Here is a 25,294-nt window from a genome sequence, read left to right on the forward strand (position 1 = left end):
ATGGCACTGAGTCAGGCAGACATGCCAGGACTGAAATACCATTCCCAACCTGTTAACCAGACTATAAAGAGTTTGCTTATCCCGGGCTGGCAGTCTATGTGACCCAGCCTCCACAGCCTTGCCTGAGAGACGGGAGGCAGCAGACAGCTGCCTCTCCCCTGAAGGTTATCCATTGGCATCTGGCTGGTGCAAAGTGGATGCAGGTGGGGAGGATTGCACAAGACTGTGATGCCGACTGAGACCAAATGATTGTTCAGGAGAAGCATTAGAGGACGACCTGATCTCTCCCCATCCCAGCCCATCCCCAGGGCAGGAGCAATAAGGGTCTTTGGGGAAGAGGGGTGATTATGTTTTCATGGGGGCAAGGAGGGAACAAAACTGAAGCCCATATGTGACTGGCATGTCATGGAGAAAAGGCAGTATACCTCCAAACTGAATTAAATGACCGTCAAGGCACCTCTCGTTCCCCCCCCCCTCCCCCCCCCCCTCACCCCTTTCCAACCCTCTCCCCGTCCATCAGGCATCTGTTACCCAGCTGCTGGTGTGTTTGTAGCCTCACCCATTTATCTGCACATTCCCCGCATAGTTAACTGTCAGCGCGGAGTGGCCCTGTGTTGCTGTTCTTCTCCTCCTTGTTGTGACAGCACAGCTATGCTTGCTAGGGGCTGGCTCTCCCCAGCTCAGTAACTCCTGGCAGCAGCAGATGGCAGCCTGCCCTCCTCATGGCTGATGTCATTACTTTTCTTGTGAGTCACTCACTGAGCTCGATTGTGCATGTGAAGCCGGCTGCACATGCCTCTTCCCTCGGGGAGAGAGAAAAAGGACGTTCAGAGGAGATCCTACGCCACCACGCCTTGTGCTTGCATCAAGCTCTTAATGAGGGCCGTGCCACAAGCAATTAAGCTTGCCTTTTCTGTCTCCCAAGTGATGTGAGCAGTGGCTGCAAATCACTGCTCGACATTGTTAAAAGAAGCTGAGATTTAACTGCCTTTAACATCAGGGTTTCTCCAGAACACTCGGAACAAGACACTGAGGAGTCGATACTCTGGAGAGTCACCAGATTTGTTAATAAATCGTTGCCCGAGGAAAAAGGTCTTCCACAGCTTGAAGGTGAGCGTTTAAGTGCCTTGATTAGATTTAATTCATTTTAAAACTTGTTTTATGGTGAGGATAAGCCTGTTAACTCCTCCTTTTGACCACACAAACTGTCTCATCTTCAGTCAAATGTTTTTAAAATAATCCCACAGCAGGCAGACAGAACCTCAGGCTCATCAAAGGGTGTTGTGTTCTCTTGAGTCCTGCGATGCTTACATTATGTACTCATGTCCTAGTGTACAGCTTGAACCCATAACCTTGTAACCTTTGACCGAAGACCCCCCCACCCCTTCCCCACCCACCGAAATGCCCCTCCATCCCACAAGTCAGCCAGAGTGTAGACACTATCTCGGGTCTCTGTTATCTGGACGTCTCTGCAGTTGCTGTTTGTTTTGAATGGGCTAAACACACGGTAGGGCTGGGCGTGAGTGCTGCCTCCCTTAATTTTAAAAGAGTACAAAAGTGGTCTCCAGAACTGCTGCTGGTTGAATCCTCCTCTGTCCAAACCCTCCCAAGGTCGTTTACCCAAGCAGGAAAAATCTCCTTGTCAGTCCCACAAAGTGTGCCCCTGATACAATACAGCCCATTGTGGATTGAGATTACCTGTCACTGGTAGATGGCAGCTTTGGCCAGGGTGAGTACACTGGGGTTGGTGTGGGACGTGAGCATCAAAGTGTAACCCTTTTAGACTATGCTGTGGAAGCAGGAATAGGAATCTTGTATCACATCTCGGCAAAATTTAAATCCACGATCCCCGGAATTGTCTTGAGTTTGTTGCTGAAGTGGGTTGGGTTAATTTTTTTAAAAAGGCAGCACTAAGTGAAATACTGAGGGAGGGAACACTTAATGCAGCTCGTTCCTCACACTAGGTCGTGACATGGATTCACAGCAGCGTTTTATTAAAATCTTACCAATTTTGATCCCACAGTGCGAGTTTGGCTTGAGTTCTATTGGTTTCTGGGGGGGGTGAGGGGGAGGGGAGGCGGGTATGTGGGTGGTGGCAACTGTGTGTTGGAGCGGGAATATTTGTGAGGTTGCGTTCGGGGAGTGTCTATGGGAAGTGGAGGTCTGTGGGAAGATGGTGGTGTGTGCATGTGTGGTGTCTCTGTCTCTGTGTGTGCATCTGTTTGTGTGCGTCAGTGGGAATGGCTGTGTCTGAAAGGGTGGTTGTGGTGGTGCAATACTCCAAAGCAGCAAACACTCCCCTCTGTGTCTCTGTTGTGGAAATAGTTTGGTATCTGCAAACAATGGGAAAAGTGTTGGAATATCCTGAGGCAGTGCTGGGCAGAGCCAAGACTTAGTCAATTTCAGCTTCAAGTATTTCAGCTGCTTGTGCTGGTTAACTCTTTGAGAGTGTTGTCAAACGCACACAGCACTGGAGTAAGCTGACAACTGACAGCAGGATATACAGAACAGGATTAGAACATAATGTTCGGAATTTTCCAGCCATTCACGCCAGCGAGATTCTCAGGTCCCCCTGCTGGGAACAGAGCTTTGGCTGAGCGCCAAATTCTCCATCTCGCTTGCAGCAACGGCGGGGCATGCACGGCTGGAAACTTCCGGCCATAACGTGGCAAACACGTGCGGGGGGGAGGTATTTCCCCACAATTCACCCCACTGGGATTCTCTGGTTCCGGCACCAGCGCACCCTCGCCAGTGGGTTTCCCGGTGTGACATGGGGTAGTTTCAATGGGAAATCCCATTGACAGCAGCAAGATCAGATAATCCCGCCACCTGCAAACAGCATGCCACCAAGAAAGAAAGAAAGAAAGCTCATTTACTAGTCACAAGTAGGCTTACATTAACACTGCAATGAAGTTACTGTGAAGATCCCCCAGTCGCCACACTCCGGGGCCTGTTCAGATACACTGAGGGAGAATTTAGCATGGCCAATGCAGCCTAACCAGCGCGTCTTTACAACTGTGGGAGGAAACCAGAGCACCCAGAGGAAACCCACGCAGACACGGGGAAAATGTGCAAACTCCACACAGGCAGTGACCCAAGCTGGTAATCGATCCGGGTCCCTGGTGCTGTGAGGCAGCAGTGCTAACCATTGTGCCACCAAGCTGCCCCAGAAACACGCAGTGGGAGACTGGAGAATGACATTCACTGAATGAACGAATTAATACTGCATGATATACAAATAGCCTCTGTCCCACTAAAAATACTCGTGGCTTATCAAATTCACAGTTGGTTAATACTGTGTATATTATTGAATAATGCATTTATATATCACTAATAGTGATATATAAACACATACAATATATTTCAGAATATTGTACTCACTAACACGTATATTTTGCGTTATGTGAATCCAACTGTCACAGCCCACTAATGTGGTGTCTAATTACCTATTAGCCATCAATATGTGATATGTCTTCCTTTGATATAGAAGTTTTACAGCTAGCAAAGATCAGTCACACCCCAGACATTCAAATGCAAGTATCATGTTCCAGACACCATGCTTAAAGTGCACCAATCGTTAAAAAAAAATAAACAGTCTGGATCTGGAGCCTTAAGTGGTTACAGTTGGCCCCAGTTGTTAGCAATAGTTTCGAAAGAACTAGAATTCCTTGGGCCTGCCTCTTGAGATTCATTTTGCCAGAGGAACTTGCCAAACAGTGTGTTAAAGGGGCTGCATAGTTCCACTCCTGTTGCAGGCAGCTCATGAGCAATGCAGTAGGACATCCAATGGTACTTGGGCTGTTGGGTGGGGGCAGGAGAGATAGGGGAGTGGGGGGAATTGGTTGAGAGGTGGCAAGGTGCAGCAGGAAGAATAGTGGGACTGTTTATCTCTTCCAAAGATCTGGCCCCTCATCCAAAGATGTGCGGGTTAGGTTGATTGGCCATGCTAAATTGCCCCTTAGTGTTGGAGATTAGTAGGGTGAATAGGTAAGGTTATGGGGATAGGGGCTGGATGGGATTGTGGCCGGTGCAGACTCGATGGGCCGAATGGCAAGGCATGTTGCAGCTGTATAGAACCTTAGTTAGGCCGCACTTGGAATATAGTGTTCAATTCTGGTCGTCACACCACCAGAAGGATGTGGAGGCATTGGAGAGGGCACAGAAAAGATTTACCAGGATATTGCCTGGTATGGAAGGCATTTGCTATGAGGAGAGGTTGGAGAAACTTGGTTTGTTCTCACTGGAATGATGGAGGTTGAGGGGACAACCTGATAGAAGTCTACAAGATTGTGAGGGGCATGGATAGAGTGGATAGTCAGAAACTTTTTCCCAGGGTGGAAGAGTCAATTACTAGGGGCATCGGTGTAAGGAGATGTACGAGGCAAGCTTTTTACACAGAGGGTGGTGGATGCTTGGAACACGCTGCCGGGGGAGGTAGTGGAAGCAGATACGATAGTGCGTTTTAAAGGATGTCTGGACAAATACGTGAGTAGGATGGCAATAAAGGGATATGGTCCCCTGAAGAGTAGGGGGTTTTAGTTCCATCGGGCAGCATGCTCAGTGCAGGCTTGGAGAGCCAAAGGGTCTGTTCCTGTGCTGTAATTTTCTTTGTTCTTTGGCCTCCTTCTGCACTGTCAGGATTCTATGACTCTATGCGATTGTGTGAATCTAGCTGTTATTAGACTTCAGAGTAGAATGTCTCATATAGTGGCCGGAACTTTCCAGCCGTTCTTGCCCCTGCCAGCAATGGAGGATGGAGAATTTAGATACGCAGCCGAATCTCCATTCACGACAGCGGGATCGGAGAATCCCGCCGGCGTGAATGGACAGAAAATTCCAGCCAGTGTATTTAATGTGTATAGAACCTTACTAACACCTCTTGGCTGTTCCATGATATATTACTGGTCACTATGCAAGTTACATGTAGTGTGTTATATACTGGAATGGTTTCCCTTACCAATGCTTTGTGTATCACTGACTGAGAAATACAAGAGTCTTAAACTGAGCAAGAGTGTTGTTATCCAGTATATATATTAAATATACAGTTGTGTTTGTGTATATAGGGTATTATTATGCAGTACAAATAGGCCAATTCTACCCAAGAACTACGGTGTACTGTGTACAAGAATAGCATACCCAACATCGAATGGTGTTGGACAAAAACAGAGGCAGGAGTGTGCTCAAGGCTGCACATAAGAATTAGGGTAAAAATCGTGCCAACAGTTCACAGCTCTTGCTCTGATTTCAACACTGAGAGAATGTGTTTCAGCCTTGAAACAAGTCAAGGAGGTCTCCCGGACCTGTGTCTCATTCCTGGAAACACCGTAAAAGGAATAGCAGATTGCCTGATCCATTTTTGAACTTGCTTCTTGCCCTTGACTAGCTTTCTTTCCCTCTCGCGCACAACAATGGTCAGGGCTCTATTGGACTTTCCTCTCTGCTCCCATGCTCCAAATACCACACCCTATTTCCTCCCTACAGTAAAATAATGCTGGTCCAGTTCAGGACACCACGGCTCTTAGACTTTGTTCCTTCCCGGCAGCCATAAGCTGTGGAACCCCTCACCTCCATTGAGCTCTCATTCTCCCTCCATTCTCTCTTCTCAGCCCCATTTCTTCTCAATCTCCCCTCCCCAACTCCTCTCATCAATCCTCTCCTCCCTTGGATTCCCATCATTCCTCCCCTACTCTTAAACCTCTCCTCTCCCTCCTTCTCAGCCTTGTCCACTCCCATCCCCATGCTCTTCAATCTTTTCCTCAATCCCTTCCTCTTCCATCCACCTCCAGTGTCCAAGCATGGCCTCTCAATTTTCAGGTTTGTTCCTCCCTGCTGCTCTTTTCAGTCTTACTCCTGCCACATATGGTTTTTGTTTGAGATGTGGCATAGTAAGCCCAAGCTTCTACCATCTGACTGTGGCCAAGAGATTGGAGATCGGTAGGCTGCCAAGGCTTGTGAAAACAACAGCAACTTGGCATGGAGCCAGTCTGATAGTCATTTCCACTTCAGTCTAACCACAATAAACTGCACCACGCCTTCCTTTCCTCTAGCCAAGACCTCCTTGTGCTCCTTGATAAAGACAATCATTCTTTTATTTGTCGCCAGCCACCTTCCCTTCCAACTCCAACAGTAAGTGAAGAATTGGTTTCCTTATCTCTGAGATATGTGCTGGAATTTTACTACCTCGTCTGTCTGAGGGCAATGGAGAATGCCGTTCTGCGAGCCGCGCCCGTCCCAATTCCAGAGCGGGCGTGGCAGTAACATTCTGGCCATAGTCTCATCCATGCAGTTCCCCCTGCTGTTTACCATGCTTTCCCTAATGGCCTTTGATAGCCCAGTCTCCTGTCATTCTGGATGTCCTTTGTCATCAAATAGAGCCCAGGCCCTGCCTCCTCGATTGCCTTTTCCAAAATTATCTCTTGACTGGAGACATTTCCTTCTCCCTTTCCCTTAATTGGCTACTGGCCCAATTCTTGCCCCGGCTCACCACCTATTTATTTCATGGTGATGGCTGTCTTTGAAGGGACCGTGTTCTCCTCTTAGCCAGGCTCTCAATGTGTAGGTGTTAAGAGGTTTGAGAAGATAGTTAACTGTGGATTAAATGAGTGATGGGTTGTTTTTGACCACCAGGATAATCTTGGCATTTTAGAAAAGATTTGTGGCAGGCAATAGATCTGCATCTCGCATGTGTTCCCTGATATCCTGGTCAGTATCATTCTCTCAATCGACATCACAAAAACAGATTATCTGGTTGCTCTCACATTGCTTGTGACACCTTTCTGTGCACAAATTAGCAGCTGTGTTTCCCTTAGCGCAAAAGGGACATTGACTGGAAAGTGCTTGGAGATGTCCAGTGTTTGTGAAAAGCACTATGTACATGCAGTTCTTTCTTTCAAACCAGCATCAGGTCATGCTTCTGAAGCCTGCCAAATCTTAGGGTCGCCTCTAACTATAAGTTAAACCCTCGCTTTGCCTCTAATATTGCCTCTAATATTCTGTACGTCTTTATATGCACTCTGTAGCAGACATTCTGCTGCTGACTATACCTTTTATCATACAATCTCAAGATGATAGCTAGAAAGAATTTTGTTTCAAATGCATTATACTGTCATCTATTTAATTCCTCCTGCCTCATTCAGCGTAGTGTCTTTACCCTCCCACTCCCCCATCTACACTCACATAATGACATTATCCAGGCATGGACTCAGCTCCCATATCTACGATGAGTAACACCCAGCAGTCCCCCTACACTACTTAAGGCTTGACTTTGCTGTGCTGCCAAATATGTATGATAAACAGTAATCAGTCAGTCAAACTTTTCTTTTTCCCTGCTACCAGCCATTATAGTGAGCAGCAAGAGGACATGTATGAATGGTTTACCTCGCTGAGGCAAATGTTTGCCCCCTTTTGGTTTTCAAAGCACAGATCTTCCTGCTCTGACCCCTCAGTTAATTGATAGGCACTTTAGATGGACCCAGTAAGCTCTGCAGGGAGCTTGAAGCAACACACATTCTTCGGGGAACCCTGGGATTCTGAGTTATCTTCATATATTGTGGCCTGTGTGGCTATGTGTCACTCCAGTTCGTGTCATTCCCGTGAATTATCTCACGCTCAATTACAAGTTCCAACCTGCTTTCCTGCATTTCCTTTTTTCCATAGGAAGTTGTGATAGGCTCTGAAGGTGTAATGTGCAATTGAGGTTTCAATTATTTCCAGTATGATGGTTGTGAACAAACTGAGGCTGCAGTTCTCTTCATTGCCAAACATACCATGGGACATGCTGGCCCGACCAGCGACGCCCACATTCTGTAAATGAATTTTAAAAATACCTGCCATTTCTTTATCACGGGAGAAAATACTCCTGTGATTGAGGTTCTTCAATTCACCCTGAAGCTCATCACCTCAGTCCTAAGTACTCATTTTCACCCAGCACATGGACTTGGACACCCTCCTTATCATGTGAGAGGCTGAGAAGTGTTGAACTTCAAAGGGACTTGGATGTCCTTGTCCATGAATCACTCAAAGCCAACATGCCGGTACAGCAAGAAATTAACAAGGCAACTGCTACATTGGCCTTTGTTACAAGAGTTTTCAGAGTAAAGAAGTTTTACTGTAATTATTTAAGCCTTGGTAAGACAGCAGTTGGAGTATTGTGTGCAGTTTTGGTCTCCTTACCTAAGGAAAGATGTACTTGTATAGAGGAAGTGCAATGAAAGTTCACAAAATTAATTCCTGGGACGGAGGCGTTTTCCACTGTGGAATAATTAGACTGGGCCTCTATTCTCTGGAGTTTAGAAGAATGAGAAGTGATCTCATTCAGACAGAAAATTCTTACAGGCTTCAACAAGGTAGATGCAGGAAAGATGTTTCCCCTGGCTGGGGTGTCTAGAACCAGGGGCACGGTCTCAGAATCACCGGCAGATCATTAAGACTGAGATGAGGCGGAATGTCTTCACTCAGAGGGTGATGAATCTTTGGAATCCTCTGCCCAAGGGGGCTTTGGAGGCTGAGTTTTGATTATGTTCAAATCTGAGAGCAATAGGTTTCTACATGTTAAAAGTATCAAGAGAAATGGGGATATTGCAGGTGTTGAAGGAGAAGATCAGCCATGATCTTATTGAATGGCAGAGTGGCTTGAAGGGCTGAATTGCCGACTCCCATTCCAATTTCTTATGTTCTTAATAGCGGGTTTTCCCGGGACCAGGGTCTGAATGAAAGCAGCAACACAGAGAAAGGGTGAAACCAGAAACAGGTTTCAATTTGTTACTCCCCAGCCACTAAACAGAAGACCAAAGTGGATATTGTCTAAAATATTCCTTGATTAAATATATTTGTGGAATTTCCATTTCAACCTACGCTCATGAAGGAAGGCGAAAGGAATTTGAAGTGTGTAGGAGTTGGAGGAGGGAGAGGAGCAAAGACAGTGCATTGACCTCCTGCACTGAAAGTTCCTGGCTTTTACAGGGGTTCAAGTTCATTGGCGCCAGCAGCCTTCTGGCCCTTGTGCAACAGGGGGTCACCTGGAACAAGAGCCCTGATTACTTTAAATACTCCCTCACCACAGGGCTCATCTGATATCTGATTATCTCCCTCACTTAGAGCATCAAAGTGAGCATAGACTGGACCTGCAGCCTTCCAAAAGCACAACTCGTGGAGGGGCAATGCCTTCACCAGCTGACTTGCCATGCTTGAAGTGTAAGGGGGAGGGGGGACTGCAAACACAAAAGTCCCACAGAGGGAGACTTCTGTCCAAGTTACCCCTGCATAACATGCATAGGAATATTATGAAGGGACAGCTCATTTTTGCAGTTGAGTTGGGGGATGAGTGTAAGTCTCAGGACTGATAGACACCACAACTGTCTGCCCATTAGAAGGCTGTGACTCAATGAGATGGAACTGGGCCTTGATTGTGCGAGAATTTGAAGGGCTGCCAAGACAGTTCGGCTTTGGGCCTCGAGCTTTCAGAAAGTTGGCTGTAGGCTGGGAACTGCTGTCCTCCCATGCCCCCTGGGCTCCCAGGCTTTCCAGCCACGTACTGCAGGCTACAGGAAGTGGACTGTCTCAGAGGGCTCTCTTTGTTTCATTGTGAGCACAATGCTCAGGTAAAACTTTTTTTTAATTAAACAAGAAGCCATTTATAGACCGCCGGTTGCCCTTTTAATGAGAAGCTTGACCGAATGTTCAGGGTTACAATTCCAGTCCTGATCTGTGTGTGTTCTATCGCTCCTCTCTCTCTCTCTCTCTTTCTTTCTCCCTCTCTTTGTTTGCAGTCGGTCCGGTTTCTCTGTTGATGTGCATGGTGTATACCGCAAGAAAAATTTGTTGCTACTTGATCACATCAGTGGAAACATGTTTTGCTGGCCCGCGAAGGTACTTCTCCTATCAAGAGTTCAGCACATTTAAGCACAGCAGTCAATACTGGGCAAATGCCAGGTGTGAGATTCAATCACCAGCTTTGGCCCTGACATGTTGCTCCACAGACGCAGTTGGAAATAGCAAGCTGACCACATGGGGCACTGGCCTAGAATCGCTTGGAAATATTTGTCTCCATTTTCTCTTTCTGACACACACAGACACACATTCCCTTCTCCCCCTCACACACACATGCTAATCAGCCCTTTCTCACTGTTGTGCACTCATCGCCCCTCTCTTTGTCCCCAGCAGAATCAGGCAGTGGGATTTTCACATGTTCTTTTCTTCAGTTTGCCCCAGTGAAGAGCAGGAGACAGCTGTGGTGTCTGGCTATATTTTTAGCAGAGGTTTTTGGTAATGACTGAATTTTAAGCCGATGGCGTTTCCTCAATGCCTTTCTTTTTTCCTGGCAAGAGTGATATTGGAAGGTAGTGGTCTACATCACAATGGTAGGGTGGGAGATTGCAAATTCCGTTGCAAGACTCCCATGGCTTTCAAGGAGTGTTGATTTGTTCCCAAAAGCATCCCCTAAGCACTTCTGACAAATTTTGGTTGCAAAGCTGTGTTGGTCACAGCTCTCGACACAATATGTTAGAAAATTAAAAATGTAGACATTTGGTGAGCACCACCATTTTTCAATAAAAGCAAATTACTGCGGATGCTGGCATCTGAAACCAAAAGAGAAAATGCAGGAAAATCTCAGCAGGCCTGGCAGCATCTGTAAGGAGAGAAAAGAGCTGACGTTTCGAGTCCAGATGACCCTTTGTCAACTTTGACAAAGAGTCGTCTGGACTCGAAACGTCAGCTCTTTTCTCACCATTTTTTCAACATTTGTTTTTCTCCTGGGAATTTTCCTTGCTTGAGGAGACATAGCAATGTGTCTGAACCGAACTCCTGTCCAGTAAAGCACCACGGCAAGATGAAGAGTAAGTCTCAGTCATTCACTAAATGCATGGTAGCTAGTGTTTGTTTAAACCCTGGGCTCCCATCTCCTGTGTCAGCCATGGCTCAGTTGGTCAGTGAATCACAAGGTTATGGGTTCAAGTCCCGGTCAAATGAAAAGTTCGACTTAAGTGCAGCACTGATGGAGCGATGTACTGTCAGAGGTGCCGTCTTTTTGGATAGACTTGAAACCAAGACCCCATTTGCTCTCAAGATTCCATGAAAAAAATTTCTTAAAAGAGCAGGGGAGTTATTGCCAGTTATTGGTAAGGTCACACTTGGAATACTGTGTACAGTTCTGGTCACCCTATTATAGAAAATATATTATTAAACTCGAAAGAGTGCAGAAAAGGTGCTATCGGGACTTGATGGTTTGAGTTATAAGGAGAGGCTGGATAGACTGGGACTTTTTTCTCTCGAGCGAAGAAGGCTGAGGGGTGATCTTATACAGGTCTATAAAATAATGAGGGGCATAGATCAGTTAGACAGTTAACATCTTTTCCCAAAGGTAGAGGAGTCTAAAACTAGAGGCCATAGGTTTAAGGTGAGAGGGGAGAGATACAAAAGGGGCCAGAGGGGAAATTTTTTCACTCAGAGGGTGGTGAGTGTCTGGAACAAGCTGCCAGAGGTAGTCGTAGAAGAGGGTAGAATTTTGTCTTTTAAAAAGCATTTAGATAATTACATGGGTAAAATGGATATAGAGGGATGTGGGCCAAATGCAGGCAATTGGGACAGGCTTAGTGGTTTAAAAAAAAAGGGCAGAATGGACAAGTTGGGCCGAAGGGCCTGTTTCCATGCTGTAAACCTCTATGACCTCCTCACCAGTGCTTATCCCTGAATCAACATTACTAAAAACAAATAACCTGATAGTTATCGTATTGCCTTTGTCGGGAGTTTTCTATTTGTAAATTGTTTGCTACGTTCCAGCAGTGAAGTGCTTGGGATGTCCTGAAATTGAGAAAGGTGTGATAGAAGTGTAAGCCTTTCTTTGCCAAAGATTCTGATTCTTGCCAGTAGTGGTTGTGGGAGCAGGGGTGAGGGGTATGAGCTCTAAGGTGCCAGGTACAGAGCTGTGGATCCTGATGGCCTCAGCCAACCTCTCACAGAGACCTTAATAAATTACTGGGAGCCATCGCCCTCCCACCATCCACCCTCTCCTTCCAGGCACAGCCTGGGCCAACTTGAGCACTTCTGCCCCCATCCGATCAAGTTAAGTCAAGCCAATCCAGACTGGTGATAGGATCTGATCTGCACAATTCAAGACAGTTGAGGAATCCACTGGCCTGGAATACTGCGTCCAATTCTGTGGCTTTTGCTACCAAATAAACCTGTTGGACTTTAACCTGGTGTTGTTAAACTTCTTACTGTGTTTACCCCAGTCCAACGCTGGCATCTCCACATCAATTCTGGTCACCACAGTACCAGAAGGATGTGGAGGCTTTGGAGGGAGTACAGAAAAGGTTGACCAGGATGTTGTCTGGTATGGAGGGTTTTAGATATGAGGAGAGATTGAATAAACTGGGATTGTTCTCCCTGGAAAGACGGAGGCTGAGGGGTGACCTGATAGAAGTTTGTAAAATTATGAGGGGTATGGATAGGGTGAACAGTTGGAAGCTTTTTCCCAGGGCAGAAATGACAATCACAAGGGGACACAAGATAAGGGGGGAAAGATTCAGTGGAGAGCTGCAGGGGAAGTTTTTTACACAGAGGGTGGTCGGGGCCTGGAATGCACTGCCAAGTGAAGTGGCTGAGGCAGCTACGTTAGCGACATTTGAGACTTATTTAGACAGACACATGAACAGGCAGGGAATAGAGGGATCCAATCTGGGTAGGACAAGGTGATGGGCGCAGGCTTGGTGGGCCGAAGGGCCTGTTCCTGTGCTGTACTGCTCTTTGTTCTTTGTTCCCCCGAGGTTGCATTCACCTTTGTGTGTGGTCTTCCCACAGGCCTGCAACATTGCAGTCGTTGAAGGGACCTCACTGAGTCAGGAAGGCAGCACCATCTAGTGGCCATCATTGAATGCATGTCCTTGTACCCAGTTTCAGCAGCGTGATGATCGTGACGAATGATAAGGTGAGGGAGTATTCCACTTGACATGATTCAGTGGGTGGAACTGTCACCTCTGAGTCACAAAGTGGTGGGAGTGAGTCATGCTCCAGAAACTTCAGCTCAAATACCCAGACTGAACTGCAGTGAAGCACTGAGGAAGTGCTGCATTGCCACAGATGCTATCTTTTGATTGAAGTCAAACAACAAAACAAATTACAGCACAGGAACAGACCCTTCGGCCCTCCAAGCTGCACCGACCATGCTGTCCTCCTGAACTAAAACCCCCTGCCCTTCCAGGGACCATATCCCTCTATTGCCATCCTATTCATGTATTTGTCAAGATGCCCCTTAAAAGTCACTATTGTATCTGCTTCCACTACCTCCCCCGGCAGCGAGTTCCAGGCACCCACCACCCTCTGTGTAAAAAAACTTGTCTCATACATCTCCTTTCAACCTTGCCCCTCGCATCTTAAACCTGTGCCCCCTAGTAATTGACTCTTCCACCCTGGGAAAAAACTTCTATCCACTCTGTTCATGCCTTCATAATCTTGTAGAATTCTACCAGGTCGCCCCTCAACCTCTGTCGTTCCAGTGAGAACAAACCAAGTTTCTCCAACCTCTCCTCATAGCTAATGCCCTCCATACCAAGCAACATCCTGGCAAATCTTTTCTATACCTTCTCCAAAGCCTCCATATCGTTCTGGTAGTGTGGCAACCAGAATATTCCAAGTGCGGCCTAACTAAGGTTCTATAAAGCTGCAACATGACTTGCCAATTTTTAAACTCAATGCCCCAGTCGATGAAGGCAAGCATGCCGGATGCCTTCTTGACTACCTTCTCCACCTGCGTTGCCACTTTCAGTGACCTGTGTACCTGTACACCCAGATCCCTCTGTCCATCAATACTCTAAAGGGTTCTGCTATTTACTGTATATTTCCTGTCTGTATTAGACCTTCCAAAATGCATTCTCTCACATTTGTCCAGATTAAACTCCATCTACCATCTCTCCACCCAAGTCTCCAACCGATCTATATTCTGCTGTATCCTCCGACGGTCCTCATCGCTATCCGCAATTCCACTAACCTTTGTGTCATCCGTAAACGTACTAATCAAACCAGTTACATTTTCCTCTAAATCATTTATATGTATTTCAAACAGCAAAGGTCCCAGCACTGACCCCTGAGGAACACCACTTGTCACAGCCCTCCATTCAGAAACGCACCCTTCCACTGCTACTCTCTGTCTTCTTTGACCGAGCCAGTTCTGTATTCATCTTGCCAGCTCACCTCTGATCCTGTGCGACTTCACCTTCTGTACCAGTCTGCCATGAGGAACCTTGTCAAAGACCTTACTGAAGTCCATGTAGACAACAGCCACTGCCGTACCCTCATCAATCATCTTCGTCACGTCCTCAAAAAACTCGATCAAGTTAGTGAAACACGACCTCCCCTTCACAAAACCATGTTGCCTCTCGCTAATACATTCACTGATCTGCAAGGGGGAGTAAATCCTGTCTCAAAGAATCCTTTCCAATAATTTCCCCACCACTGACATAAGGCTCACTGGCTGGTAATTACCTGGATTATTCTTGCTCCCCTTCTTAGACAAAGGAACAACATTGGCTATTCTCCAATCTTCTGGGACCTTCCCTGTAGCCAGTGAGGATACAAAGATTTATCTCAAGGCCCCAGCAATTTCCTTCCTTTCCTCTCTCAGTATTCTGGCGTATATCCCATTAGGCCCTGAGGACTTATTTACCTTAATGTTTCTCAAGAAACCCAATTCCTCCTCCTCTTTGATCTCAACAACACCCTGCTCCAGACTCATCATCCACCAAGTCCTTCTCTTTGGTGAATACTGACGCAAAGTACTCATTTAATATCTTGCCCATTTCCTCTGGCTCCACGCATAAATGCGCTTTCCTGTCCTTCAGTGGGCCAACCCTCTCCCTGGCTACCTCTTGCTCTTTATATCTGTGTAAAAAGCCTTGGGGCTTTCCTTAATCCTGCTGGCCATTGACTTTTCGTGACCCCTTTCAGCCCTCCTTACTCCTTGCTTAAGTTTCTTTCTACTTTCCTTGTATTCCACACTTGTTTCTTGAGTTCCTAGCCTTGACAAATGCTTCCTTTTTCTCTTTGACTAGGCTCACAATATCTCTCATTATCAAGGTTCCTGAAACTTGTCATACTCAACCTTCATCTTTACAGGAATATGCCAGTCCTGAATTCCTATCAACTTGCACTTGAAAGCCTCCCACATGCCAGATGTTGATTTGCCCTCAAATGTCTGTCCCAAATCTGCATTTTCCAGTTCCTGCCTCATATTATTGCAATTAGCCTTCCCCCAATTTAGCACCTTGACTTGAGGACTACATTTATCTTTATCCATCAATACCTTAAAGCTTACTGAATCCCGAACTGCTCCCCTACTGAAACATCGACCACCTGGCTGGGCTCATTCCTCAATACCAGGTCCAGTACGGCCCCTTCCCTAGTTGGACTATCTACATACTGTCTCAAGGAGCCCTCCTGGATGCTCCTTACAAACTCTGCCCCATCCACGCCCCTAGCACTAAGTGAGTCCCAGTCAATATAGGGGAAGTTAAAATCACCCACCACAACAACCCTGTTACTTTTACACCTTGCCAAAATCTGCCTACATACCTGTTCCTCTGTCTCCAGCTGGCTGTTGGGAGGCTGATAGTAAACCCCCAACATTGTGACTACACCTTTCCTGTTCCTGAGCTCTACCCATGTTGCCTTATTGTTTGAGTCCTCTGAGGTGTCCTCCTGCAGTACAGGTGTGATATTCTTTTTAACTAGTAGTGCAACTCCCCCACTCCTTTTACATCCCCCTCTATCCCAACTGAAACATCTGTATCCTGGAACGTTAAGCTACCAATCCTGTCCTTCCCTGAACTAAGTCTCTGTAATGGCAACAACATCATAGTTCCAAGTACTAATCTAAGCTCTAAATTCATTTGCCTTACCTGTTACACTTCTCACATTGAAACAAATGCACTTCAGTCCACCAGACCCTTTTTGATTAGCAACCACACCCTGCCTGCTCTTTCTCTGAGTCTTACTGGCCCTACTCTCTAATTCCACTTCAAGTAATTCACCTTTGTTTTGGTTCCCACCCCCCTGCCAAACTAGTTCATAGAATCCCTACAGTACAGAAAGAGGCCATTCAGCCCATCGAGTCTGCACAGACCATATCCCACCCAGCCCCTATTCCCTTAACCTCACCCTGCTAATACCCCTGACACTAGGGTCAATTTAGCATGGCCAATCCACCTAACCCGCACATCTCTGGAGTGTGGGAGGAAACCGGAGCACCTGGAGGAAACCCACGCAGATATGGGGAGAACATGCAAACTCCACACAGACAGTGACCCGAGGCCGGAATTGAACCCGGGTCCCTGGCGCTGAGAGGCAGCAGTGCTAACCACTGTGCTACCGGGCCGCCCCAAATCCTCCCGTATCCCACAAGCAAATCTCCCGGCCAGAATATTTCTGCCCCTCCAGTTTAGATGCAACCCGCCCTTCTTGTACAGGTCCCACCTGCCCCGGAAGAGATCCCAATGGTCCAGATATCTGAACCTGTCTGCTCTGTCAGATAGCTGGACAAGATCCCAACGTGCCATTTTGAACAAGTGCAGCAGGTTTCCCTCTCCTGTCCTGGCCAATATTTATCCAACACCAAATCACAAAAAGGTTGTTATCTCTGGTTATTATCACATTGCTATTTGTGGGTGCTTGCTGGGTGAAGATTGGTTGCTGCGATCCCTACATTGCAACATAAATGACATTTCATGTGATTGGCTGCGAAGCACTTTGGGATTCAAGATCATCAGAGGCGTGAGACAAAACATTCTCTGTCTTTTCATTTGGAAATGCTTCAGTTGATGAGCTGTGTCTTTAGAAATGGCTCTCAGTGTTGTGCTACTCGCTAAGCTCTTGGCAAGGAGCGCATGACTAATCAATGTGTTGTTTGAGGGTCCCTCCGCAGGATGTGAATGGCCTGAGATCACTCACTTGATGGGATAGTGCCAAGCAGATGAATATGGAAATGAGATCAATATGAATAAAGGAGGAGACCATTGCCCCCCTCAAACCTAATGCACCATTTACTTGGATCAACGCCAGTCACGTGTGCAATTCAAATCAGCCTCATTATCCTCACTTCAGCAGTTTTATTGTAATCGGCTCTTGCCTTCTCGTATATGGGTTGGGATATCTTTTTTTTCTATTGGAGAGACAGGAACAAGACTGAGTTCCACCTCTGCCACTGCATTGGACAGGGAATGAATGATGTTTCAGGGTGCCTCAAGTAGCTGTTGGGTGCCAGTGATGGGGAGGTCGGTGACAATAGCATTGCAGTGCTGTTGACCAGCGCAGATACTGAGAAGAAGCAGAAAAAGTATTTGACCACACAGTCACCATGCACTGAATAGCAACACTGAAGTAGAAGCACATTGACTATTCGTGTGACCAGGTGCAGATAAAACATCAGGTCAAGGAGGGACAGAGGTGAATATGATCAAATACTGGGGCGAGTGGGGAAAAGTGGGTGTGGGGTGGGCAACAGTCCAAATTAATCACCAGTGAATCACCTGGAGAAATCTTACTTTCCACAGAGTGATCAAAATAATGGAACTCACTCCCACAGAGTGTTTGGGGTGAATAGGTAAAGTTATAATCCCAAAAAATGGAAAGCACATCAACAAAAACAGCTTCTCAAAACCTTTATTTTATATTTGAAAGATGTTGTAAATCTCCTTCGCAAGGTTTTTGGAAATGGCAAATTGGTCTGTAATTTTGGCTAGTGTGAGATGAGATGCGTTTAAGGTGAAGCTGGATAAATAGGTGAGGTAGAAAATAATTGAAGAATGCGGTGTTGGGTTGGATGAAGCGGAGTGGGAGCAGCCCGATCTGGAGCAGTGAGTGACCAGTTGGGCAGAATGGCCTGGTTCTGGGCTTGTGAACTCAGTGCAATATGTAAAGGGTGGGTGGGAAATGCTGATGAGTGATTCGGAATACAAGCAGGCAGAATTCTTCATCAAGTACTCTGGGCGATGGGTTTTCACACAAATGCAGTTCCCCACGAGAGGGTACCATTCAGGCCTGAGGTTCTGGGATTAGTTCTTGATTAATGCTGAGGAAAATTAGCTCTGTGGAGACATCGTAAGGAAAGTACAATTGTGCTCAGATCATCGTGGCATTGACCCTTCTGGAATGGGGGTGAGTGAAGATTACTTGAACTGACCTGCAATCAGCATCAGCCCATCAAACAGTTTGTAGATGGGCTAGCTCAGTACGTGATGGAAGAGTAAGATATACAGAAGGGAAGGTGAGGAGAGACAGGTATGCAACACACACATGAACAATAGAGCTGAATGGCCTGTCTCTGTGCTGTTGGTACTGGGAAATTGAATTGAGAGCTTGGTGTTATTGTGTTCAGATTCTCGATGCTCACAATGTAGAACCCACTCTGATTCGCGTGACTGTGCGTGGAGATGAGGGTCCATCTCAATGTGAAGGAAGCAGCTTCAGAACACCACCTTATCAAGGCAGCCCAGACAACAGCCATGTGAGCATCTGGTTACCAGTCTCTGACCTTCCATCCCAAGTGAACTTTTCCAAACAATGGATTTAAACCTTCAAGCACAGGGACTAGCGCCTGGGTGTGTGGGAGAATCAGTGACTTTGGAATGCAAATGAGATCTGCTGAGCAGTGTTTTTTTTGTATTTATAGACATGACTGTAATTGGAAGAAATTGTGTGCATGTGCAGGTTTTCAGACCTCCATGGCCTTGTCCATTCCCATCTCTAACCTCCTTCAGCCCTTCAACTGTACCAAGACGACTCTGCACAGGTCTGATTCTGGCCTCTCGCTCCTCCATTGTTGGCCATGGCTTCAGCTGCCACAGCCATAAGGCTGGGAATTCCGTTCCTAAATCGCTTCACCTCTCCACTTATCTGTTCTTCAAACTATTCCTACAAACCTACCTTTTGGACCAATTTTTTGGATTATTTTTATTCTTTTTGGCTTGTTGTTGACCCATCCAGCATTTATTGCTCGTCCCTAGTTGGGCAGCACAGTGGTTAGCACTGCTGCTTCACAGCTCCAACGACCTGGGTTCGATTCCCGGTTTAGGTCAATGTCTGTATGGAGTTTGTACTCCCCGTGTCTGCGTGGATTTGCTCCGGGTGCTCCGGTTTCCTCCCACAGTCTGAAGATGTGCGAGTTAGGTTGATTGACCAAGCTAAATTGCCCCTTAATGTCCCGGGAAGTGTAGATTAGAGGGATTAGCGGGTAAATGTATGGGATTATGGGGATCAGGCCTAGGTGAGATTGTTGTCGGTGCAGACACAATGGACCGAATGGCCTCCTTCTGCACTAGGGTTTCTATGATTCTAGTTGCCTAGATGGTGTTGAGCTGCCTTCTTGAACCACTTCAGTCCCTAAGGTGTAGGTACACACACAGTGCTGTTTGGGAGGGAGTTCCAGGATTTTGAAGCAGCGACAGTAAAGGAACGGTGGCATAGCTCCAAGTTGGATGGTGTGTAGCTTGAGGGGAACTAGCAGTTGGTAGTGTTCCCATGCATCTTCTGCCCTTGTCCTTCAAGGTGTCGAGCTTCTTGAGTGCTGTTGGAGCTGCACTCATCCAGGCAAGTGGAGATATTCCATCACATTCCTGACTTGTGCCTTGTAGATTATGGACAGGCTTTGTGGGGGTGGTCAGGAGGTGAGCTGTATGCTGCAGAATTCACAGCCTCTGACCTGCTGTTGTAACAACAGCGTGGCTGATTCAGTCGCTTGTGAATGGTAACCCCTGGGGTGTTGATTGTGGAGGGATTCAGTGGTGGTAATCCTTTGAATGTCAAGGGGACATGTTTGGCCTCTCTTGGGACTGAGATGATTGACCTCAAACAGCCACAGACATCTTTTTTGCGAGGTGTGACTCCAGATAGTGGCAGATTTTCCCCTCATTCCCGTTGACTCCAGTTTTGCTAAGGCTCCTTGATGCCACACTCAGTTACATGGCCTTGAACTCAAGGGTAGTTACTCGAACCTCACCTCTTGTGTTCAGAGCTTTTGGAATAGGACTGTAATTAGGTGAGGAGTTGAGTGGCTCTGGCAGAACCCAAACGGATCATCAGTGAGCAGGTTATTGCTGAGTAAGTGTCACTTGATAGCACTATCAACAATCCCTATCGACAATAACTGTTCAAATATATCTTTACATGGCTCAGTGTTAAACTTAATGTTCCCTCTTCCATCCTGACAGTTCAGTTCTTGCCCTTTTCATCAATAGTTTTGTACCGTAGCTTCTATTCCTTTTCCTCCTTCCATTGTTTTCCTCAGTCTTCACTTCTTGACCTTTTGGCATTGTCTTGTTGATGCAGAAGTGAGCCCGAAGCATTCCTGGAGTAGATGATTAGCTGAGCAGCCATTTCTATGGTGATTGGAAACTGCGTAGACTTGTGAATTGTGGGTTTTCCCTGGAAATTCTGTAAAATATGAGAAACCCCGCATGGATGGGAATGTGGAAATAAGTACCATTTTCTGTGCTTCCTTGTGGCTGTTGTAAGCAACCACTCATACGGTTCTAATTGGGGTTATCTCCTTGGAGCAGAGCAGATAAGGAGGAGCTGTCATCGAGGTGTGCCAAATCATGAATGGTTTTGTTCCATTTTGGAGAAACGGTTTCCAATCACATCAAAGCCAGTAATCAGAGAAGACAAGGCAATTGGCAAAAGAACCTTCGGAGACATCACGTGGAACATTTTTGACACAGTGAATTAAGATGATCTGGAATGCAGTGCCTGGAAGGTGGTGAAGGCAGGATCAGTCGCAACTTGCCGAAGGCAATTGAAAGTATAGCTCAAGGGAAAATTATGGGAAAACAGCGGGGTAATGTGGTTAATTGGAAAGCTTGACCTAAGCCAGCATAGACATGGTGGGTTGAATGGTCTCCTTCTGTGCAGTATCATTCCATAATTCTATGTTCTGTATTTTCAGAAACAACTCACAAGTCTGCCTATGCACTGTCAGCCCACATTTCCAAGTCAATCATGGGACCAGTACAACACTCCGAAGAATAGAAAGGGCTCCCACACCTGTGAGGATTCAGCAAAGTATAGCAGAGAAGGTATGAATGTCGAAATGTAGTCCACAGCTCCTGGGCTTCAGACTGTAAAGGTGTCACTTTTTTTAATAATCTTTTTTGTCCCAACCCCCCGCCCCTCACAAAACACTGATTCTAGTCCTGCTATTGACGCATTCTGTTCTCTTACCTTTATGCCACTATTACCACCTTATTTAGTCTTTAACACTACCATTAACTCTCCCTTTGTCAAATCTCTCCTGAGCTCGAACCCGAGCTCGAGCCCTGACCTTCTATCAAGCTCCACCCACTCCACCCCCTCTTTCACGTCCAGATGACCCTTTGTCAAAGGGTCTTTGCACTTTGACAAAGGGTCATCTGGACTTGAAACGTCAGCTCTTTTCTCTCCTTACAGATGCTGCCGAGATTTTCCAGCATTTTCTCTTTTGGTTTCAGATTCCAGCATCCGCAGTAATTTGCTATTTTACACATTAAACCTAAGCTGAGTCAGCTTCACTCTACATCTGATGTATGCTCTGCATGAGCCGGGGGTGGCTAGTGGGGCAGAGGTTAGAAGTGAACTTGATAGTGGATGTCTACTGAAGATAAGGAAACTGCCAGTGAATGCTACAATAATAGTGTATCCTCTTGAGTGTGCTTTTGATGAAATTGCTCCATTACGTGAATGGAGAAAAGAAGATTTATTTGAGTTCTCTTTACTGAGAATTACCTGGAGGCGTGACCCATTTGGAAATTGACATTTCAAAGTGCTTGCATAGACTGTTCAGAAGAATTGCAAAAATAAAACCCAGATCTGGGACATCAAGCCCATTGTTTCCACAGGCCATGTCCAAAATATTCGTTCCACTTATCTCTCATATTTAATATCCTGAGAGCTTTGCAAATATTTGATTCCCAAATGTATTGGATCAAGTTCCAGAACACAAATCAACACAGGGAAAATGCTGCTCATGTTGCCACTTCCTTCAGTTCCCCAGCAATCAGTAACATGTCACCTTATCAACAAGTTGCACTTATGTAACACCATAATAAAATGACACAGATTGTGATCAAATGAAATTTGGCACCAAGGCACGGAAGGAGATATTTGTACAGGTGACCGAAAGCCTGGTCAAAAGGTAGGTTTTAAGGCGTGTCTTTAAAGAGGAAAGAAAAGTAGAGGGGTGGAGAAGTGTAGGAAGGGCTTTCCAGAACTTGGGGTCTAAGCAACTGAAGGCATGGTTTGCCACGGTGGTGTGATGAAAATTCCAGATGCACAGGGACCAGAATTCGAGATGTGCAGAGTATCTGGAGAGTTGCAGGTTTGGAGGAGGTTACCGAGATACAGAGGGCCAAGACCATGGAGAGATTTGAATGCAAGAATGAGAATTTTTAATTTGTGGCTTTGCTGGACCAGAAGTTACTGGAGGTCAGTGAGCACAAGGGTAATATTTGAGCGGAACTTGACGCATGTTAAGATACAGGCGTTTATTTTCACAGGGAGCAGTGACACTAGAGTCAAGGTCGATGCTGCAACAGTACAACACAGTGGTGTATTTCACCTAGTTTTGTAATCTTCCATGACCATGGCGGCTGTGCCCAATCCTGTTGTTATCGTTATTCACGTTTTCTGCCTGGTGCTCCTGATAATTGAGGGTTCCTGGTTGGCCTTTGCCTCTCTGTCATGGTGGTGCTGATTGGCGAGGTCAAAGAGCAGCAGTTACAAAGCATCTTCCAGACAATAAAACCAAGGTGGTTCATAGCAACAATTGCCTGTCAAAATTTGACACACAGCCACAGAAGGAAATATTAGGACAGATGACCAAAAGCTTGAACCAAGAGCGAGATTTCAAGTATCATCTTAAAAGGAGCAGAAAGAGGAGGAGAGGTTGAGTGAGGGCATTCAGAGCTTCGAGCTGAAGACATGGTCGCCAGTGTTTGAGGAATAATAATCAGGGATGTGCAAGAGGCTTTCTCTGCCTGAGATTGGCCAAGGTGAACCTGCTTCAATGAAGCATGGAATCCTGGCTGAGATGATAGCGTGATTCGTTTTCCTGCCAAGATAAAGACACAGTTGAATGCCAAGTTTTGAACAGTTGTAAAGATAGTGATTGTATTAATCCTCAGCCTTTCTCTTTCCAGGCAACGTCTGCTCTGAAGAAGCAGAAATGAAAAATCATAAGAGGAAATTGAACCACAGTGAGGGAAATGACATGGGTCTAGCAAAGCTGCCAAGAACATGCCATAACTCTGATCCAAGATTGGAAAATGGCAACATGTGGGTTGCACTGGGCAGTCAGGAACTGGATAGAAAGGGAATACCATTGCCTCGATATGAACTCCACAAACAAATGGAAGAAATGGGACGGGGCGTATGTGACGACAGCAACCAGTCTAAAGCTTCTCCACAAGCAGAACAGTTTGTGGAAAATAGGCCATCGCCATCACTATCCCAAAAGGATGCAGGAAAGCCGAACAATGATGGCCAAGTGGAATCAATGCCAGGTTGCAAAAGTGAAAAGAGATTGGTGCAATCTTCTTGGACAGGTGATGACAACCAATCCATTCACAAAAACCCCATGACATTTCGGAACCATCTGGAAGACGTTGAAAAGTCGCCAATGACATTACCCATGTATAATCCAAAGAATGAGAACTGGAGAGACAGTAATAGATTAATTACGGGGCAAGATAAAAAAATGGACATCTTGAAAGGCCCTTTGCAATCTTCATTTGCAGATCAAGTGCTGCAGAGTTCAAAAGTCGAATCACAGGGATTGTTGAATTTACTTGGTCACTCAGGTTGCAATAAATCACCTGGCCAAGAAGGGCAGATTGCCAGAGATGCACTTTGTAAAGTTTCTTCAACTTTCATTGACAGTCAGCAGCTAAGACTGAGTTCCCAGCAGAACTTGCAAGTCCCTTTACATGAAGGCAACACAGCTGATACAGCAGAGAAGACATTATTGTTGAACAAAAGTGACCCGCTATCATCATACAATGGATCGAGAGTGCTGGAGGGCACATGGCATCCACTTTACTCTTCAGCTGTATCTGGTGCAGTTTGTAACCCCATGCTTGCTTCGCACATGAGCACGGGCATGGCATTGGGCAGCTATTCACATTTAAATACTGATTTTCCGCACTTGAGCACCAAGCTACCCAGTGGAAATCCATCATCTCTCTCCTCCATGTTTACCAGCAAGCCTCAGTTGGACTCCACATACAGTAGTAGTTTTGGACCTCAGCTTTTTGCTTATGGTTGCTACCATCCAAAGCATCTCCAGACCTCCAATCAGGCCCACCTAACTGCAGCCTATGGGCAGCTCAATCTCCATCCCATGATGTGGCAAAATGTGAACACGGACATCCACTCGGAGCCAAGGCTTCCTGCCCCTCATCAGGGCTATGTGAACGGACAAAGCACCTTCAATATGGTTAGTCATTGCACTCTGCCACCTTCTATGATATTTTTTTGGGGGAAAGGGGGCAAAATGTTGGAACTGCAAAGGTCAAGTCAAGATCTGATAGACAAAATTGGCTTTGTAGTGGAACTCAACATGGCAATGAAACCAAACAGGGCAGAGGGCAATAACCGGTAGTACAGGCATGCAAAACACTTTCACAAATAGGACACAAATGAGCTTTAATAGTTTGTAACCAGACTTTAGAACCCAGGAGCAAAGTCTAAAGGGCCAGGCACTTGGGAAAAGTAATTATATGACATTCCCAATATCCTGTTCTCCCAACATTAAGGAACAAACTCTCCTTTCTGTTGCACCATGCATGACCACCGTACATCACAACCAATGAAATACTTATTGAAGTGCAGGCACTTACATAATGTGAGAAAGTTTGGTAGCCAATGTACTCACAGCAAGATCCCATAGGCAGCAGTGAAGTAAATAAGGAGATAATGCATTTAATCATGTTGTTTGAAAGATGTATGTTGGTTCGGACACCATAAGAAACGGCCTTTTCTTCAAATAGTTCTCCCATATCCAGCACAGATGCCTCAAGGCTTCAGTTGAACGAATTATCTGGTCCAGTTTCCACGAGCAGCCTTTGCTAAATTAGCAGGCAGCGTTGCAAATATATTTGGCCACAATGCAATTCGCTTAAGCGAGAAAAGGGGAAATTAGTCAGAGTACATGCCTGCTCAATATCCAGTGATGCTTGCATGCATGATGAAGGAGTGAAAACCAGATGGAATATAGATATGGTTTAACAGCCCAAAAAAGGAAACTGCTCTGGGTTCAAATGAAATATCGCCACTTGTC

At 46.1% G+C, this 25,294-nt stretch overlaps 1 protein-coding gene across 8 annotated transcripts in view; it reads left to right on the forward strand.

Annotated features, from left to right (window-relative positions):
* LOC144510152 (uncharacterized) overlaps positions 1 to 25,294 on the forward strand; it is a 77,835-nt gene that overhangs the window by 13,709 nt on the left and 38,832 nt on the right. For 2 of the 8 annotated variants that reach the window (XM_078239536.1, XM_078239537.1), the window contains 5 exons: positions 1,001 to 1,110; positions 12,799 to 12,925; positions 18,365 to 18,493; positions 20,930 to 21,059; positions 23,157 to 24,451. In XM_078239536.1, coding sequence (XP_078095662.1) covers positions 12,872 to 12,925; positions 18,365 to 18,493; positions 20,930 to 21,059; positions 23,157 to 24,451 — 1,608 coding nt within the window. In that variant the 5' untranslated portion in view covers positions 1,001 to 1,110; positions 12,799 to 12,871. Of the gene's footprint in view, positions 1 to 757; positions 1,111 to 1,618; positions 1,730 to 12,798; positions 12,926 to 18,364; positions 18,494 to 20,929; positions 21,060 to 23,156; positions 24,452 to 25,294 lie in introns of those variants that run through there. The other 6 variants (XM_078239539.1, XM_078239538.1, XM_078239540.1 and 3 more) reach the window with 6 other exon arrangements.

Source organism: Mustelus asterias, chromosome 22, assembly GCF_964213995.1.
Source record: "Mustelus asterias chromosome 22, sMusAst1.hap1.1, whole genome shotgun sequence".
In the NCBI taxonomy this organism is placed as follows: Eukaryota; Metazoa; Chordata; class Chondrichthyes; order Carcharhiniformes; family Triakidae; genus Mustelus; species Mustelus asterias.